The 19,600-nt window shown below is 42.6% G+C and overlaps 1 protein-coding gene across 1 annotated transcript; it reads right to left on the bottom strand.

Annotated features, from left to right (window-relative positions):
- Positions 1 to 5,633: 5,633 nt before the first annotated feature.
- Positions 5,634 to 18,796, bottom strand: c1qtnf12 (C1q and TNF related 12). The gene is made up of 8 exons (XM_067240224.1): positions 17,698 to 18,796; positions 10,375 to 10,476; positions 10,049 to 10,160; positions 9,380 to 9,561; positions 8,473 to 8,581; positions 8,293 to 8,386; positions 7,006 to 7,084; positions 5,634 to 6,855 (listed from the first exon to the last, which is right to left on the bottom strand). The coding sequence occupies exons 1-8, from the start codon at positions 17,869 to 17,871 to the stop codon at positions 6,757 to 6,759; spliced, it is 951 nt and encodes a 316-aa protein (XP_067096325.1). The 5' UTR covers positions 17,872 to 18,796; the 3' UTR covers positions 5,634 to 6,756.
- Positions 18,797 to 19,600: the final 804 nt, after the last annotated feature.

Below are 19,600 nucleotides of genomic sequence, written 5' to 3' on the forward strand. Positions count from 1 at the left end.
AAATATTTGTATTTGTTTTGGGGTAATCCATTGCCTGGCTGTCCCCTACTGGCAACGGAGGAGGTGTGGGTTGATGAGTGTTGATTTGGGAGCACCACAGGACCCCTTTGAAGCTCACTGTCAGGTTGATAGGAGGCCACATGGTGTGATGTGGGATGCCCCCCCCCATTCTTGCTGAATGGAGGTGGGCCCTCTGAGGTGGGAACTAGATGAGCTGGCACAATGGATTCTGGCTTGGTGGTTCTGCTACATTCCCCCTTCCTGGCAACATCTGATGACCCAACGTCATTGGACGGTTGGCATGTGAGAAGTGCACAGTGCGAACTAACACAGCATGACAGCATTTCCTCCTGTACACATTTCCACAAGCAAAATTATGTAGGAATAAATGGAGACACTAAGTTGGGTACAACTACAAGTTACCTGGGGATTCTAAAGCCTCGTCATGAAAGGAAAACTAAACAGACATAAAGGAGAGGTAGAAATAACAGTAAAGTCATGATTTTCCTGGAAAAGGGATCGCACTAATTGAGGCCAGCGGCGTTTTCACCCGTGATCTTATGCTAGGAGGCGATGTTAACACACGGGTGTGCAAGCAAAGAACACAGACTAGGCAGGCGGTGGTAGCCACACCCCGCTACAAAAGTCTAGTCAAGTCCTCACCACATTCCAGAACCCTCAGGAGAGTGAGAAGATGTGTTTGGCTTGTTGACATTGGACACTGCAAGCAGAGGTGGTAACATCTCCTAGGTAGTTTTCACTCATTCCTATGTCTTTCCTTTTAGATTCTCAGTTCCTCCACAAGTTGTTTTTATTATCAAGTGAGGTCAAATACAATCTAAAGTATCAGGTCATTTGATTAACGATCACACAGAGTGAGTTACAGAGTTACCAGCATGTCTGTTCTGTGTATTTGTTGTCTTTATGGCCCCGGATTAACCTAGAGTCTGCCGGCTCATCCCAACCTGGAGTCCAGACCAGAACATCTCCATCCACACTCCCCCCTACTCCCAGGAGACCTAAACCCCACACCCCTACCCTGCTCCCACAGCCAGCCCTGACTCCTTCCTCCCCCCCTCACCAGCCGTGACTCCTGCCTCCCCCTCCTCACCAGCCCTGACTCCTTCCTCCCCCCCTCACCAGCCCTGACTCCTGCCTCCCCCCCCTCACCAGCCCTGACTCCTGCCTCCCCCCCCTCACCAGCCCTGACTCCTGCCTCCCCCCCCTCACCAGCCCTGTATCCTGCCTCCCCCCCTCACCAGCACCGTCCCCCTCAACCTGTCTTATCGCTCAGGGAGAAGATAATGGAGGAGATTTGGCCTTATTAGTGCCATTAGTGCTATTCTGTGTCTAGTCATCAGTCTTGTGAAGAGGCACATCTTATGCTGGATGCTTGACATGTTTTTCGTAATAACCAAGCTTAGTGGCGCTACAGAAAGAGTTAGCTGGCTGGTGCCTGCCGACCCACAGTTGAGTGAGGCCCATGGAGGGCTGTATTGGTAGAGATCTGAATAATCTATCCCCTTTTTCACTGGACAGTCAGACAGTTGGTCTTTGGCACTGCAATGACTATACGCCTTCCATATGACTCTGTAATGACCACTTAAAGCTGTTTCCAGAAATAAAGATTTGAATGCTTATTTCTGAGTCTTCCTCAGTTCACCTTCTTCTTCAACTGTTGAGGCCACTCCTCAAGTGATGTGTGGAGACAGTCCTTTTGGAACAATAGCTTCCACTAAGGAGAAGGGAACTACCCCTTTGTTAGTAAGGGGTTTTATAAACTGGACAGTGTATTAATACCAAATATGTTGCAATTGCAGTTATTTGACTCTATGGTTTAAATTACAGTAAGAATGGTCAAAGTAGAGTTAAGTGATATTGATCATTAATAACATTGCAAATTAATCAAATCCATTACAAGGCAAACATGTCACATAATGACATCTCACCTACTCTATGATTATTGTAAATAGGAGAGAGAAAGTGAGAAAAAGAAAAGACCAAGGAGGAGCAGAAGTGAGCAAGAAGTAACAGCTAGAGGAGAAGTCTAAGCTTGAGAACAATCCCTCTCATCCCTCATACCTAACACTTATCTGGAAGAACAACCAATATGGCCGCTTCTCACCCTTACTTATCAACAACATTTGACTACCAATGCAACAGGAAGTTGCACAATGAGGTGTGAGAAACAACGCAAAAACTTCATCCAGCGACTCAAGTCTTTAACAATAAGAAGGGGAGGAGGGTGTCTCCCAGCCTACATCCATAACACAGAACTATCCTATCATACGGTCGAGTGACATTGCTCATGCATGTTTATGACTGTGCACGCACAACAGGCACGTGTCGAACATGCACAAACACAGTGATGGGATTGTGTAAATAGTCAGACAAGCCAAGTTCAGAATGGACACAATAGGTTTGAATGTCTCAAGTCTTTGTGCAAATGACTCTAATTGTGACATTGATTCAGCGAGCTTGACATTCCTCTGCCTCTTATGGTTTTGCTGCTATGTGTCTTGGAGCCTGGGGAGCCATTAACACGATATCAATCTCCCAGATGGCTCCAGTTTGGGCCTCCGTGGGCTCCCGGAGTGAACCTGCTGTCCGATGCAAGGACTCCCCAGGGAGGTGGGCATCAGGACAAACAATTAGTGCCAATGACAGATCCATGTCAGACTACATTTGGTAATTAGGGGAGCGTTCTGAAAGACACTCTTGTGTTCCTATACCCTAGAGTCTCCAATTTAGATCTAGGAGTCCCTGTCCTTTTCCCTGTCTCAGTCCCAGTCCCAGTCCTTGGCCCTGGTCCTGGTCCTGGCCCTGGTATACTGGAGCTGGGAGTTGGGAGACTGGTTTGTTGTGTACTTTTGTAAGATGGGATGGTCCTGTGTCCTCACACAGCTTTGGCATGTCTGTGGCCACAGTTAAAGAGGCTTGAGTTTATAGGAGGACAGAAACAAGACATGATGGAACAGCACAATTAAGGACCCTTGTGTGAATAAATGAAACAGTAAATACGTCTGACAGATGTGCAATTTGAGAGTCAAATTATAGAAAATTACTCTTGAATTGCTGTCTGCTTCAAAACTATGCTTGTCTTGGAAGAGAGATGTGAAAAGGATTATTAAAATGAAGATGGGACACGATGCACAGACTAGGCAGTGACGACTGTGCAGGCTGTAAATGCTTTTTAAGATTTTAGAGAGACCACAACGTTTTAAAAGGAGTGAAATTTCGTTTTTCGACTGAACCAGACAATTAAGCCTGAGAAAACTCAGCAGAGACAGATGAACTAATGAACGTGTGGTTGTGTGTTGGTTGATATTTTGCCACCCGTCTTCATCCACAGCAAGGTTAGGTTTCTATGAACTACACCAGCACCATCAAAAGCCCTCCTATGACTTGTCTGCTAACTGACTGACACATGCAGACAGACAGAGAGGTGCTGTTTGCAGAAAAATGTCTCAGACTCCTGGTGGGTTCTTGAAGTTTCCCAGGAGTCTCCAGGTCTGAGGAACTGCCCTTATGTCGATGCGTTTGCTGAGCAGAATTTATAGGAAAATCAATTGTTGATCACAGTATGTGTACATTGCTCCTTCCAAATATTCACTGAGCTGCTCATTGTAACATAATCTAGGAACCACGCTGTCTGTGACAATAAAAAGAAGGAAGAAAAATATCAAAGAAAGTGAAAGGAATAAAGACTAGTGGATCAGTACAGCATGTTTCTCCATTGCTTTTGTCTGGAACACATTCCATTTTCCTGAAACGACAAGACAAACGGTTGGAGTGGTATCCTGGCAACCGTTTTGTTTAGGGCGGTCAGGCTTGGTATCAGAAGGACCTGGACTCCGTGGAGTTGTTTGGAGTAACTTAGGTTGCCATGAAAAAATGCAAAGCATGCTCAAAACATAATATACAGGAGCTGGGCGTCAGAGAGAGTCTCTCTGTCTAGGCTGCTCTCCGCAGGTAGCCATGTTTGGAAATGCTGACAAAGGGGGGAGAAACACAGGGAGCATGGGGATGGAGTTCTGGGATGGAGTCCCTCCAAATGACACGTCCTTCACATTGTTAAACTGAAATTCAGCTCATCCCTTTCGGGTATTGTGTGATTGCATGTGATGAAGACCATGTTGAAACTGTTGGCGGAAAGTCGTTGCTTTCATCAAGCCAAGGTCAAAAAGCCTCTGTTCCACTCATGTACAGCTTGTTGAATTGATCATCACCAATAATATGATGACAGATGGTTTAAAGGTTGTTAGCAAACTATAATGTCATCCGACAACAGCTTTAATCATGTAGTGTTGGCAGTGTGACTCAGTTCACTACTTTGTCATTTTGGGATCCCGTTGAGTCCTGACGGTCTGTCCAGATGAGGTTCTGCTGTGGCCATCACGCTATGGGCCAGTCACCAGGGAGGAGGAATCTGCTCATTAAATCCTCATTAAAGCTATGCAGCCCAACTATGCCGGTTTAAACAACTCAGGGAAGACAGAACTCACACGTTCACAATGGGGCCATTCATAGAAGTTCACTTCTCTGGAGGAAAGGGAGAAAAAACAGTTGCTCTTAGCATTTGGGCAGATGTAATTGCGATCACTCAGCTCGTCTGATGCTGATAATGGGGCAATGGGAAATTCCTGTCAGGGAGTCATGGAGCAGGGCGGTTTCGCAACCGCTTTGGCAAGCCCTGCGCATACAACGCCAGGGCAGTGAATGAGTCGCGACATGCTCACATAGCTGTCATTAAACACTTTTTTGCACATAAGACAATCAAAACCCTCAAAGTATGTCTCATGCACTTTGTTCTAGAGCAAGGAAGACATGATGTAGAACATTACCTTTCTGTCATCTGTCTAACACATTTGTGTTGACACTAGGTTTTAGCTAGTTGTTTGACTGTGCAGTGGGACTGATGGATGAAGAGTGACCTTAAGCATGGTATTTCAGCCATTGGCCTTGAGACACAGGCCTTTGCTTAATAGCACATTTAAGATTTGTATTACATTTGAAGAAAACTTGAGTTCATGCTCTGTGCCTTGTCATGACATGGATCAGTCAGTTCCAGTAATGCCATGAGCTAGGGCGCAGTCACCACGTGGACAGTAAATACTGGGACCAACTTACCCTGGGTACAATGTGTGGCACTTTGTGTCTCAGCAATGCGTTCATGAGCAGGGCCTTCATCAAGCCAATCAAGCATTGATGTTAACAAGCTCCTACAGGTGCCTAGACAGGCATTTGTGCAATGGAGGCTAAAAGCTTCTTATCAGTGCCTTGTGATACAAAGACCACCCAGGACAAATAAAAAAGTATTATCACTGCATTATATGGCTCGCATGTAATCATTCTTTAATGTATTTATATGTGCTTTGTATGTAACTGTTTCATTTGAAAACAGATTGGACATGACAATAAATTATATGCAAACATAAAAGTTGTGTCTAAAACCAACTATTCTTTGGTGCATAGGTTAGTAAGCAACTATTTTTCCTTTGGCAACCTGCCAGAGTGAAGGAATTTTAGGTATTTTTTGTCATTTCTGCTAAAGAAATATGGGAATATATATATATATATACTTATTGCAACTAAAGGCATATACTGAGTGACAACAGATATAGGACCCTTTATTTAAAATAGTTTAATTTTGATTATAGTACAATATCAAAAGACCTAATGAAAAAATATAATCAGAATGAGATATGACATTTAATTGGAATTCATATGGTCTTAATACTCTTTCTCATTTATATTTAGGTTCAGACGAGGTATAGGCTAAGTTCAATCGTTTTTCATTAAATATTTGGATACACAGAAACATAAATACCAAAAACATTCAATTTAACAACTTTTAGTTAAGTATTACTAGAGAATATTTAATCATAATTTACAGAGTACTTCATTGACTGTGCTAAAAGAAACCAATATTAGAAATGTACCACAATACTTATCATGGTGTGTGTTGATGGATCCACTTAGCATAGCCAGTGTTTAGTACTGAGCTTGTTCGAGTGTCCTACGTTCATTTTATTCAGTCACCTCACGTACCTTCCATAGCTGTACACTTGAAAACTGTAGGCTATACTCATTTTCTAAATGCAATAAAACAGAAATAACATGTTGCAATAAATGTCATAACAGAGATGCCTCTGATGGCCCATACAATATCCACTGAGCATATTTGTATTATCCAGTGTAGTCACATAGTCTACGTACTATAATTAATGACTAGAGATTGATGAAATGATAAACTCTTTATATGCAATAACTGGTGTATACAATGAATTTGGGTTCCAATCCAAACAGATAAATACACAGTTACACTATTCCGCTACACTGCACATCCATCTATGTGATGATCAGTGCAAAGTCTGTATAGGGAACAGATAACAAAGCATCATAACTGGACATGTGATGCAGAACAACCATAGCTTGTCATGGTTCATGGTGTTTGAGGAAGAAAATGAAATCCACTGTCTTGTCCATCAGATTGTTCTGTCCTAAAGTGAAACTCTTTTGGCCAATGATACTGCAGTTAGGAATATACAGAATCTCAGTCCTCAAACTTTCATAACTGTCCTTCCTCCATTTGCCAGAAGTTCAGAGGCCACATTGCCCAAGTCTTGTGTCAGCAGCCATCTTTCCAATCTCTCATGTTAACAGTGAGAACGTCAGTTAGTAGTCCACTGAGATACAGCAGGCCCAAACAGCATCTGTTGCCGGAGTCCTTGTGGCCACTGGAGAGAGGTGAGGCTATACGCCCAGCAGCATGCCCATGAAGTCAGAGCCATTCTGTATTGTAATTGATGCCCCAGCTGCATTGTCCACAAATATTGAGGTGTACTGTCCCGCCTACAGAAACACAATAACCTTTTAAATATAGCAGAGCACACAGTCTTGTGCAGTGGCATTGCAAAGGACGGCATATTGTTGCACAGCATAACTTAAATTATGAATTAAAGTAAACTTTCAGATAATATTTCTTAATTTACTGAAACTTACCTGAAGTTCAAGCAATCCTTGCACATAGACTGTAAATATCTTGCTGTTGCTTTCTAATCCAACAATCATTTCCAATGACCTACATTTGATCCAATACAAAAACAATGGAAAATCAATGTCAGCTGTGCAATAAAATGTATTTACTTGCATGTTAAATATGTTATGGTAGATTAATGTGCAAAGTCTTCATTCTGAGAGTGTTTTTCTGGTTTGAGGACAGAATGATCTGCCATGAAGTCTGTAGACTGTAGTTATATTGCTGTAGGGTTAGGGTTCATCTCACAGGCCAAACTGAAAGCATTGGCTCCTGTTTAAATGAAATGCTGCATTTTGGGGGCGAATCAATCATGTTTGTCTTCACTCTAACTGCCATTGCAATGAGCCTCATTTTACATTCTCCACATTTTCATGTGTGGGAGTACCAGACTGAGTGGAGCTTTAGCTGGGAAAGCAAAAACTGAGCTCACTTTTGGGTTAGGCAACCCATCATAATGGTATTATTTATGTGGCTCTTTCATAATACTATGTTTCAGAGGGATATTTTGGTGCTCTACATACATTCTAGTGTTTGGGAGCAGTTAATGTCTTTATGTCAGCAACATATGCTATCACAATATGGTATGCACAGACACAGAAAGCAGATTTTGATTGCTTTTCCGCCCGTTATTTACATCCTGTGTGAGATTGACATTCATTATATGCCTCACACATCCCAAAAAGGGCATTTATGTTCTATGTCCCGTCGAGCAGGGAGCAGCATGGTGTCTGAAGGGTCAAAGGTGAGTCTATAAAGATTACTGAGGCGACAGGGACCAGAACAGGGTGTCAACAGTTTCCTTTAAAGACCTGCCACACTTTTACACAGGAAATGCCTAACTGGTTCCACACAAAGTATAACAGACAACATGTTTAACAGATCATAAATACTTGCAAAAGTAACGCTGGCATTAAACACAGTTAAACTGCAAACAACATGGATTGAAAGACAGACTGTTATAGAGAACCTCAACCGCAAACTAATGAGAAACATAATTAACTAACTAGGACCTGATCTGGTGGATAGTGCAATGAATCAGTTCTTGTAATTGAAACAATCCTCATTCTGTTTTGTTCGATAAGATGCATTTTACATGTTACACAAGCCAGAACAAACCAGAACCACATGTTTTTTGTATGCCAAGGTGTCAAAGTGCACCAGTATATGGTGAATTGGAATGAAGGACTAGACATTGAAGGCTTTGTTAATCTTCAAAGTCATTCTACTCAGCACACTAAGGGCATACTCACGTGTACCGGTGGCACAGTGACTCAATACAGATCAACACTCGGATATTGTCCCTGGCTCTGAGTTGGCTTTTGCTCCTCTTCACCTCGTTGTGGTCTGCATGGAGAAAACAAGAGGATCCATCAATGATCAAAAGGTCCACAATTTGATGTTGCCAGTGTGAGCTAGGAAGTGTTACTCACCAATATGAACGTTTGCAGAAAACTGATAGATGCCTGTGACTGGAGCAGTGAATCGTCCAGTGGACTGGTCCATGCCCCTGCCTCTCAGGAAGGCTCCTTTAGCAGGTGGCTGGAGGAACAGAGGGAATTTATATAAATGTATAATTGACCTGATATTTTTATCCAAAGCAACATATGGGGTATTTGAACTTGGGATCTCTTAACATGAAGTCAATTTGTATACCACTGAGCAACTGTATAGTCATTCCTACAGTTCTAGATAGTTATACTCAGAGTTTGTTGAAATATAACCAGGTTACCCATCTTATATTTGTAGAACTAACAACTTAAATAAACATTAAACATATTAAAACTTCTTGGAAAATGCAATTAAAACTTAAATTGTGCGTGTTAAATAATTATGCTGGTAACAGCATATTAATAACATCTTATAACAGAGTAATAACAATATTCCTGGTGCATGTCTAAGTGTACCCATAATGCATTTTGCCTTGACAGACTGTCCCAGGGCATAGTAGTTCTTCCACTACAGCATGCTGGTTCAAACAGTGTCTATTTTTGTCCTCTCTAGACCCTATTCCAAGTCACAGACAGAGTGCCTTTTGTATGCTGCCAACAAGTGATGTGGAGCAATGAAAATGTAGATATTTTTGACCATACAGCCTGTTTGAGACTGCGTGGGGCTGCTATGCTTGTGCCAGTGACCGTGATGGGATGATCCCCTCATAATTCCTTCATTCTTATAAACAGAGTGGATACAGCCAGAATCATTTTGCAAAGACAGCTAAAGGAAGAGGTGAATCAGCAGAAACAAGGCAGATACATAACAAGAACACTGAGGGACACACAGAGAGGGAAATCTAAAATAACCACTCGTAAATGTTTCCACCGTTGCTAGTAAACGTACTGTCTGGAAGTTCTGCAGCTCCAGCAGGGTCTTTTTGTCAACAACCACAGGTCCCTTCAGCTTGCAGTGGAAGGCCTCTTCTATCCTCCTGTAAGAAGCCAGCCCTTCCAGGGCCAGGAAGGCTGTGGGCAGCTGGCTGGGACTGGTCTGTCGGTCCACGGCTGCTCTCCTCTCTGTAGCCTCTGGGTTAAACACACAGGTACATGCACAGTCACTTAACTGCCACCGTTTTAAAAACATGGTCTCTTTCCCAAGGGGTAGGGCAGCACGATATGCTATACGTTCCTCAATACAAAACCAAACTGCATTGGTAAATCTAAGGCATTCTGTTACTGTGGTTAGTGACTAGGTTAAAACAGTGGGTAGGGTAGGTACTCTAAAATAAATTACTACAAAAATAAGTTTGGCTAGGTGTAAACTTGGGAACATTTTCTTATAATTACAGCAATTACAGTACACCAACATAAACTGTAGCTACAGAACACCTTCAATTAACTTTGTAGAGATTACCTAGATTAAGGGTATGACATACCTTCTAGAAAATTGTCAAAAGCAATCCCATTACATCACCTTCGTCCTGTACATAAAGCATGTAAGTCCTCCATTTTGTTTCATGTGCAGGAGTTTACCATCAGCATTCTAGCAGAAAAGCTACTGACTTCATCTTACCTTTGATCATCTCTTTGAACTCCTGCAGCAGGACTTCCTGGGTGACCTCTGCCCCAGGGGAGCCAGGAGGGCCCTGGGGCCCTGGAGGGCCAGGGGGACCAGGAGGCCCAGGCTGGCAGAGAGGGGATGGACACAATGCAGGACATGAAACAGTCCACAGAATGGAACCTGTCTTTTTACTGTCTATTAAACAAATATAGAAACTGGTGCAGAGCCCTTCACCTAAGTCATATGAGATAACCAGACTTCAGTTCATGATCATAAAACTATAAGCTGTGAGTCCAAAAAAGTGTTTTGGATCAGATGAAGACGGCTGCGGTATTTACCAGGGGTCGTTTCTTGCGACACTTCCCAGGAAAGTTGCCGACGGGTCGTTTGACAAAGTCCATCCATGATCCCAGTGGGTCAACCCTTTGGTTGTCAGGTACCTGGATCCGCAAAGATGACAGAAACAATCCTAGAACTTTAGATCCAAGTAACAAGTTTACAGGGTGTGTTGCTGAAGTAACAAGTTGAAAGGACTATGTAAGCCCCACTATGGGATAGTGCTAGATGAGTGTGGAGTGATGAACATATGTAGAAGACACATCCTAATTGCAATGAAGCAGGATTTATATGCACTCTGTGTCTCACCCCTTCAAGATCAATGGCTCTTTGAGAAGATTGCTAATTGCAATATTCATCAGATATTTTAGACTTGAATGATTTGGCCAACTGGCGTACAATGCAAAGTATTGTACCTACCTAACTATGACTCATAATTTCTGCTTACAAACCATCATTGGAAAGTCTTGCCTAAAGATATTATGAAACGGTGCCAGAAATCCAGTCAGGTCAAACTCTCTTTCTCTCGCCTTCACTGTCTACTGACGTCCCAGACAGAATAGATTTTTTTGTGCTTTAGAAAACCTTGTTCATTTACTTTTTCTCTCCACAAGACTTTCTGCTTATTTTTCCTCTCTCCAGATAATTCACTCAGGTGCCACGTCAATTCTTATGTGTCCAAATAGACTTGGAAGAAAATAAACAAACCTTCTCAAGTGACTTTTTCAACAGATGAAAGTTTCCATGAGCAGTCTCTTCAAAAAGCATTTGTGGGTTGGATGCCATGTTTTAGAGCTCAATTAGTTCGACAGCATTGTAAAAAAAAAAACATACCAACACTTTCAGACTTTCTAGAGGATCTTTTGGGAATTATATGTATCCATATTCTGAAATTTGTGTTACTTTCAAATCTAAGTTATTCGTAAAGGTATAATGTATCGTGTTGATACAATACAATATCTCTTGACAGACTTACATGATCAAAGTGAAACAACCCTGTCATGTTTGAATGTAGCTAAACTTTCAAACTAAATTCACACTGGCATTGTTTCATTTGGGGGGAAAAGGTTCCAATAACCACAAATGACTTGAATCTTCCCCAAGTCCTTCCCCAAACATCAAGTGACTGTGGTTGAGATAGAAAGACAGATAAGGAAAAGCAACGGAGGTGAGCTGTCTGAAATGGAATTTGTTTAGATTTGGCAAAAGGACGTGGATCATTTATCTGCAAAACTAACATGGCCCTTTCTTCACAAAAAGACCTGCCTCTTGTTCAACAGCAACAGACTCACTCCTTGTTTGTCTTTCAATAGGCCTGGAATAAAAAAGTTTTCATATTTTTTATTTTCTCTCTTCTTGTTCTCGCTGCCCCCTCCCTACTCTACCTCCCTTTTCTCTCGCTCCCACTCTCTCTTTGTCTGACAGCAGACAAAATAAACAACTTGAGTAACACAGTTCCTCCTGCATGTTGGATGTCTGTGTTGTTGTGGTGCTTTTGAGGCTTGGCAACAGATAAAAGGGAGACAGACTTTGTCAAGACGAAGATACTGTTACTGCATAATCCATAATCCTCCACATCTTTTCCATAACAGAGCCTTAGCCAGCTAATTGGTTACACTTTTGTCTTCGCTTGATGCCACAAAATGCTGGAATTCTATCAGAATTTTGTTATGTTTCAAATCAACAAAGATTTGGCTGCTGTTCATATTTAGCTATGATACCTATAGGATGCTCTTTAAGAGTTGAAAAGTGCGAATATCCATCAAACAGATATGTAAGTATTCTCACAAAGAACCTATCTCTGACAATCCTACATGATTCAAGTAATACCCCTCTAACACTGACAGCCAGTGAGACACAAAGGCTTCTATACTTTGGCTGCTAATCCTAAGAACTCAAAGAACTACACATCTCTTCTGTTGATGTCATACATCATTGTCTGTTTTTCAGATGTCAAGCAACACAAGTCAGCCCACACATGCGACTTATAATTATATACTTCAGCTATTCCCTGAATAATAATAAAAAAAGTCAGCATTTCATTGCCAGGAAATCCTCCCCTTGTATCCCCTTGTATTGTTAGTACATGCCATTGTAATTAAATTATTAAAACTGTGCCCTAAAGGATTTTCTATGTTCAAGGAAGTTTGGTGGTCGAACAAGGTACAGTAATTATTGCCATTTCTTGAGCAACGAAATAAGACTAATTATATAATAGCCAGGGTGGTTAGGGGCTATGTTTTTGCACTGTGAAGAAATGTATCTTTCTACAGCACTCAAGTAGACATGAAACAGAAACTGACCATTGCAATACATTCAAGACGAAAAAAATTAGGATTCATTGTATGCAGGTGAGACGACCTCTAGTGTGTTCTTCAAAGGGCGGCATCAGAATCCATACATGCAGATGTGAAAACCATATCGCATGATGACACCGAAAACCTGTCAGAGAAGTTTAATCTGTCGTTGAGTGTTATTGAGGGTGGCACAAAGTAAACTATGTCTCCACTCGCATACCTCCGTCTCAGCACATAGGACTGAGGAACAAAGTGAGCAGAGGGCAGGTCGAGGTATCAGTCTGGGGGCTGATGAGGAACATCAGCTCCTGTCTTTGATCAAGTCTGTAGTTGAGTGCCGCGCCACAGCCGTGTCTGTCAACATGTGTGAGTGCACAACGCCGTGCAGTTGACTAGGAAAATGTGTCACATTCTCAAGGTGTTAAACTATGCGCGACTCACAAAACTCAACACGAGACGATACACTGGTCGTCTCAGTGATGGTATGCAGTATACAAAAGATTTTGAAACAGTGATACACCTTTACATTATCATGCAATGATGTAACACTGACCTACAACTTAGACATCTGATTATCAAACATTGTTTGTAATGTTGTAAATATGTAGTAGAGGGATTTAAATGTTGGTACATGCATCATTTCCTGAATCCAAAGGCTTAAATTGGAAGGAATCATTCCTATTGCATTGCCTTGGTTATATAGTTTGGGAAAAGAAGGTTGATTTCAGCCAATAGAAGAGAAAATATCTCCCTGGGGCACCAAGCAATCAAAAACACAGACACCACTGAAACACGTTTCAGGGGCAGTAGTGGATGCTGAAAACACAGGCAGCCTCGGAATTCTTTAGACCAGAAAAAAGGCCCTCTCTGAAATCCCAGATCTGACTATCTATTTCTTATTCTGTTATGCAACAGTGAAATATTGTTGCTTCTACCAACATTCGACGGCATGTGATGTTCACAGGTGAGGGTTTACCATGGGACAGGATGATAGAGAGCCCTCCCTAATCCCTTGTTTTTACATCGCCGTATTCCCTGTGCAGTCATCCATGCATGGGTAGCTGAGCTCTAGAGCAGGGCAGGGCCGGGCCGAGCCTCTCCCTCGCTCTCTCCTCAGATGGCAGGGTTCCCCACGCTTCTGCTCCCTGCCTGAGCCGGGGAGGACCTGCTCGGTCTGCCAGCCTGCCTGCATCCCCATTGTCATGAATCCAGGCTTCGTTCCCCACGGATGCACTTCACAGATGCATATTGCCTTCAGGATTTATCACCCCACAGCTAAATATGAGTAGACATGCGATGGGTTCCACCAGCACTGAATCGGTCTGCCTTCACTCACTTGTTGATGTCTAATCTCAGCAGGAAACCATATAAACAAAATGCAATTTTTAGAGGTAGTGTTGTCTAGTGTGTAATATGAAATAGTATGACAATATATGTATATACTGTATGTGTATGTTGTAATATGTGCATTATGTATTCCTACATATACAGCCTTGTTTAGATGTACAAGCATGCTTCATATATAGTATTTACAAAGATGGATTTGTGCATTTCTGACGGTTCCTGAAAGTGAAAACAGATGAAGAAAGAAACACAATAAAAATGTATTCATGAAATCTGCAAGAAAATAACCCTCCCCTCCTCTCAAAATAAAGTAAATAAGCTGAAAGAAAGTCTGATTGACTTGCGACACCTGTTTGTGTACAAATTATAGCCTAGAAATTGTTGAGTTGGGTCCTCCTTTGTATCTGTGGTAGGTAAACCAGGCTGTTAAACAGGCCTGCGGTTCCAGTTTCACATAAGGCTCAAAGCTATGGTTGATTTGCACCCTGTGGTTCCCATGAGGGGTGGAATTCTCCTGGTAGACATACTCATTAGTTGTTCCTCTTTTTAAGTGCTTCATTTGTGGTTCTACGCACTGCCACAACGGTACAGAGACTTCAAATGTTTCTTGTTGAGTAGCACCAGGTTTATGAGGTAACACTTGTTCATTTAGGTGAGTCTGTATGGAATAGCATGGCAAAATACAAACATAAAAATGTATTATTACCACACATTATCTAGTAATATTTAGATACGTTTCTATCAGATATGCTATGCATTACTAGTGCTGGGAATCTCTGCTGTAGTGGTAAATGATTGTGGTTATTAAGACTCCAATGTGAATCAAAGGTGAAGGAACATGACCAGCACATGATACGCATCAGGCAAGATTAAGGGATTTCTATAAATCTGGCATCAATCAAAAGTTATTAAAATGAAAAGAAATACAAATGAAACAGGCCACTATGCCTGATGTGTAAAAAGGAGATGTATTTTCTGGCACATTTAACGAAGCGCAAAGGAATATCCTCCTGACAGTTTATTTTACTTGCAGATTTCTGATGTAATGACAAACGATCGTTTATTATTGTTCAGATTTCAATGAGTTCAGTGATTAATCATGTGGTGTTAAATAAGCATGGCCCATTTCGACGTTCACACCATTAAAGGAGACAACATGGGTCTCCAAAACACACTCTCTATGTTGTGTTTCAGTCTCTGAATGAGTATGGGGGTTTGGACTTGGTGGGGAGGCTAGACTGGGTACACCTTTAGCCTCTGAGAGAGATGTGTCTGTGGCAGTGAGGCTGTATCCTGTGGGATCGACCCATTCCCCTGTGGTAGGGGCGCCAGATCAAAAAGGTCCTATATACCCCTGCATTAATCATCATTGTGGATGAGGGGAAGGGAAACACAAACCCTCCCTTAGGGCAGACCTTAGCCATTACTCAACAGGCTAGGCGTGATGTTTGACCTAACTGCCTCAATTACTGCCATCATAGAGACCTCTGCTGAAATCTCTCACTATATCTCCCTCTCAGAAAGGAAGGAAATAAAACACATTTTGCATACTTACATTTTTATCAGTTGCATGTTTTGGGGCTGGTCTATAATTAAACCCCACACCTTTCCAGTAAAACTGAAAATATTTAATCACGAATCCCAAAACTTCACTCAGTGCACCACTCCACACCTCACTATTGTGATCAATTTCAAATGGAAAATCTCTTGTGGAATGTAGTCTGCTGCACCCTGCCAACAGTCCACACTGGGGATATGCCAGATAGAAAATGAATGCCATCGCAAGTTTCCACTGGGCAAAAGAAAAAACATGTAAATGTATAAACCCTTGGTTTCCTTGAAAATGCTTGTTTTATACCCTGCCAAGACAACTCCAATAATAAATTGTTGTTTTGTACAAGACATCATAGGTACAGATGTGTGAGGTGAGAAAATTGGGAAAATGAACTTTAGTTGGCACCATTAAGCAAAACATTACATACAGCATGCACGGTGTGTAGTCTCACTAAATTCCAGACAGAGCGGGGCTATGCTACGTACTGTATACATTTTCCAGCCTTGAACAGGCCCTTCTTAACCTTTAAGATTTGAGCTTAAAAGCCAAGTCCTCATCAGAGGTGACAGTGTTTGGCAGAGACACTATCTGGCATAACATTGGGTCTTAGGAGTGATTATGTCATTACCCTAAGATTGTGGGAGACGAGATGAAAAGAATGTAAGTGAGGGGGGCACAGGGGGCTAATCCTTGTCGAGGTGTCCTCTTTCAGGACCCTTTCTATGGGGCTTTGTGAGGGGCTTACACGGCATGCTGCCCCAGTTTTCGGGGCCGCACCGCCCCTATCGGATGTCCCAGACACAGCGGAGTCAGACCGGCCTGTGAATGACAGAATCAATGGGCTGGGAAAAGTATAGCCAAAGGTCTTTAAATATCTACCCACCTAACTTTCCCAGGAATTACATCATGGCAGTAGGCCTGTCGAGCTGAGGGGGAAACTGCAGGAGGCTCGTGGAGGCAAAGACACCCCCTCTTGGGATGGGAGAGAGGAGTCAAGTCCCAACGGGGTGCAATCTGCAGCAGCCTGAGGGTTGACACAAGGTCATCCTTCATAGCCGCTGCTTTTACAGGGTGAATCAAGACAAATAAACACTGCCATGCCACAACGAGCTGCAGAGCTCATGTGTTTTTAAGAATATAGAGATCACCTAATGGTTGGCAAACTTTTTTTGGAGATGCTGCCAAGAGAACTGACCTCCAAAGACAACCTGAAGGAGTCAGGGAGGGAGGTTTGGTGTAGTGGGGATGGGGCAGAAAGAGTCATTTGAGAATGCCAACACAACGGGTGGGCTGAAAGCAAAACAAATATCCCATGGAAACCCATACAAATATGAAACACCAGCAATATACCAATAAACAGCAATGTCAAAGATCAAGTGTTGTTTTCAAAAAGGAAACTTTGTTGAAACCTAATTTGACTTGAAAACATACTGTGTGCATTCTTTTTTTCAAATATCAACAATTACATTTTTCCTTAACCTGCCAAATCTCACAAACTACAGCTGCACAGTTTGATACATATTCTGTACCAAGTTTTGGGAAATTACAATTGTCTCCATTTAGATTACCCGCATGTGTCTTGATTCACTAATACTCCTTCATGATAGTCTGGAAAATTGGTGGCAGACACACATTGTGAGGACTAATTGATGCCTTGATCAGTCTTTAGATGTGCACATTCCTGACATTCCTCAGGAAGCCATCCATTTAGTCTTTCACACATCTGAGACTGTTTCACTGTCTGAGGCTTGACCCGTTAGGGCACACCTGTCCTACATTGGGTTTTCACCTAGAACACATCTTCTACTCGTACTGCAGTATCTTGTATAAAACCCATGTGACAATGTCAAAAAATATTTCACTACTGTAGTTCAGATGAGTAACATATGTTTGGATGAGATATTAGACACTTTGGTTTGATATAAAACTATGGCACATGTACTTTCATGAACAGGGCCAGAATACTCTTCATAAGGTTTAACAAAATGCAGTACACTCATTGTATATGAAATACAAAATAACTCTACTTCCCTAAAGATAACACCCATATGCATTCAAAGGATCATTTTGCACCAGGTCAGTTGCAAAGAGATACAAGTCATAGAGACTATGATGTATTCCAACCTTACCTTGGTGCTTCCACCAACTTCTTCACTGTTGGAGAGAGTAGCATTGAAAGTCTCAGTGTGCTGTGGGCTGGTCTCCTTTGGCCTCTTCCTCTCCTTCTTGGCATCCACCCCTTCCAGCAGGACACACTGAGTCCACAACACTGCAGCCACCACTGCCAGAGGCCCACACCACATCTTCCCTCGCCACAGAATCAACACGAGGATCCGTGCGGAAAGATCTGAATCCTCTAAGGAGGATTGTGTTCTGTCAGACAGACAGAGGCTGCTGCCTGACGCCTGCTCTAATGCAGAGATCTCAGTAGGGGTAAAGGAGACTGGAGGGCTGCAGCTCTGAGGGTCTCTTGAGGGTCTGGGGGGGGACTGTCAGACTGACTGACTGACTGCTGCTGCTGTTGCTGCTCTGGTCCTGATGAGCTCTGAGCAAGCAGGGTGTTGCTGGGGCACCACTAACTCTAGTCGGGAAGCCAGGCGGCTTACTCAGCTATGAAATGTCAAGTGGAATGGTCCCAAGGAATGACAGATCAGCGCAGATCTGACAGCAAATAAACCCATTAGTGAGATTTTTCACGCTTTCTGCTCTGTTGGGGGGTGAGGGGTGGGGGGGCACAAGGGGCAACGGGAGAGTTGGAGAGGAGGGGCGGTCGAAGCTGGGGGTGGGTGGGAGGGAGGGAGCCCAATGATAGAGATGGATAGTAATCCTCTCTATCCCACCTCTCTCTTGATGTTACTCTGGGCGACTGGTCTTCCTCATAGTACCGTGCAGTTGTTGGGAGAGGTGGGACATGCCATTCAGCATTCAATCTGTCGCTCCTCACATACGTTGCCCACTAGAGTGGAGAGAGAGGAAAAGTCCAGGAACAGTTGGAGATGGTCCACTTTTCTCAGTCTTTGACCTTCTGTCTTCAGTTCTCGCTACAGGGTAAACGTGTTCCCAGCTCCAGAAAGAAACGAAGAAGTAAAAAAAAAATTCAAACTTCTCCGGCTTCTGGCCAATTGAACCAGTAGTACACGTCTCACTGGTTTTCATTCATCAAGTATAAGAAAGTGCGCATTTTCATCTCAGAGAGCCCTGTTTGTATGTGAATGTGTGGTAGGTCCCTGCTTGCTCCGTTACACTCACTCTCCCTGTGCGTCTCTGTAAACTCCCTCTCTGTGACTGAGCTTACAGGAGGGCTCTGACTGGAGTTTTATCATCACCCTCTCTCCCTCCCTCTTTCTCTCTCCCCCACTCCATCTTCTCCCTACCCTTGCCTATATTTTTCAACAGTGAACTGGCAAACCCACTGGTTTGTTCAGCTCTGTTTTATCTCATAGATGAAATGCTCAGAAAGCTAGGGATCCTTGGAAGACAAGTTACAGTGTGTATTGGTCTCTATCTTTCTCCGTGTGAGTGTGTGTGACTGTCTCCTAAGTTGCCTTGTGTTTTAAGATCCAAACTAAATACGACAACGAATGTATGAAAACGGACCGTATAGCCTACGCATTGTCTTGTATAACCTCTTGTTTGACAAATTGCCAAAGACTGAATTCTGACTGTTGCATGTGTTAGGGAGGAGATGGGTTTACGTATAAACCTACTGACGTTGTGTGTTGAAATACAATCTACTTCTAGCCTACAATAATTTGTTCGTGTCTGAAATATTATCATCCTTGATCAAATTGCAGCACATAAATAAACGTATCAACAATGTTTAAACGACCACAATCACAAAACCCCCAAATCTACTACTAGGACTGCCACGGCTCTCTTCAATTGCCTCACTTTTTATAGATACGTGAACAAATACACCTGATTATGGTATTGATTTCGAGCTCGGTAAAATAAGTATATAGTGCCACCCAGAGGTAAAGAATAACATGTATTGTATTGATGCCGGGCGACCTCACCAACATGGTGTTCGGA

Source organism: Osmerus mordax, chromosome 7 (assembly GCF_038355195.1).
Source record: "Osmerus mordax isolate fOsmMor3 chromosome 7, fOsmMor3.pri, whole genome shotgun sequence".
In the NCBI taxonomy this organism is placed as follows: Eukaryota; Metazoa; Chordata; class Actinopteri; order Osmeriformes; family Osmeridae; genus Osmerus; species Osmerus mordax.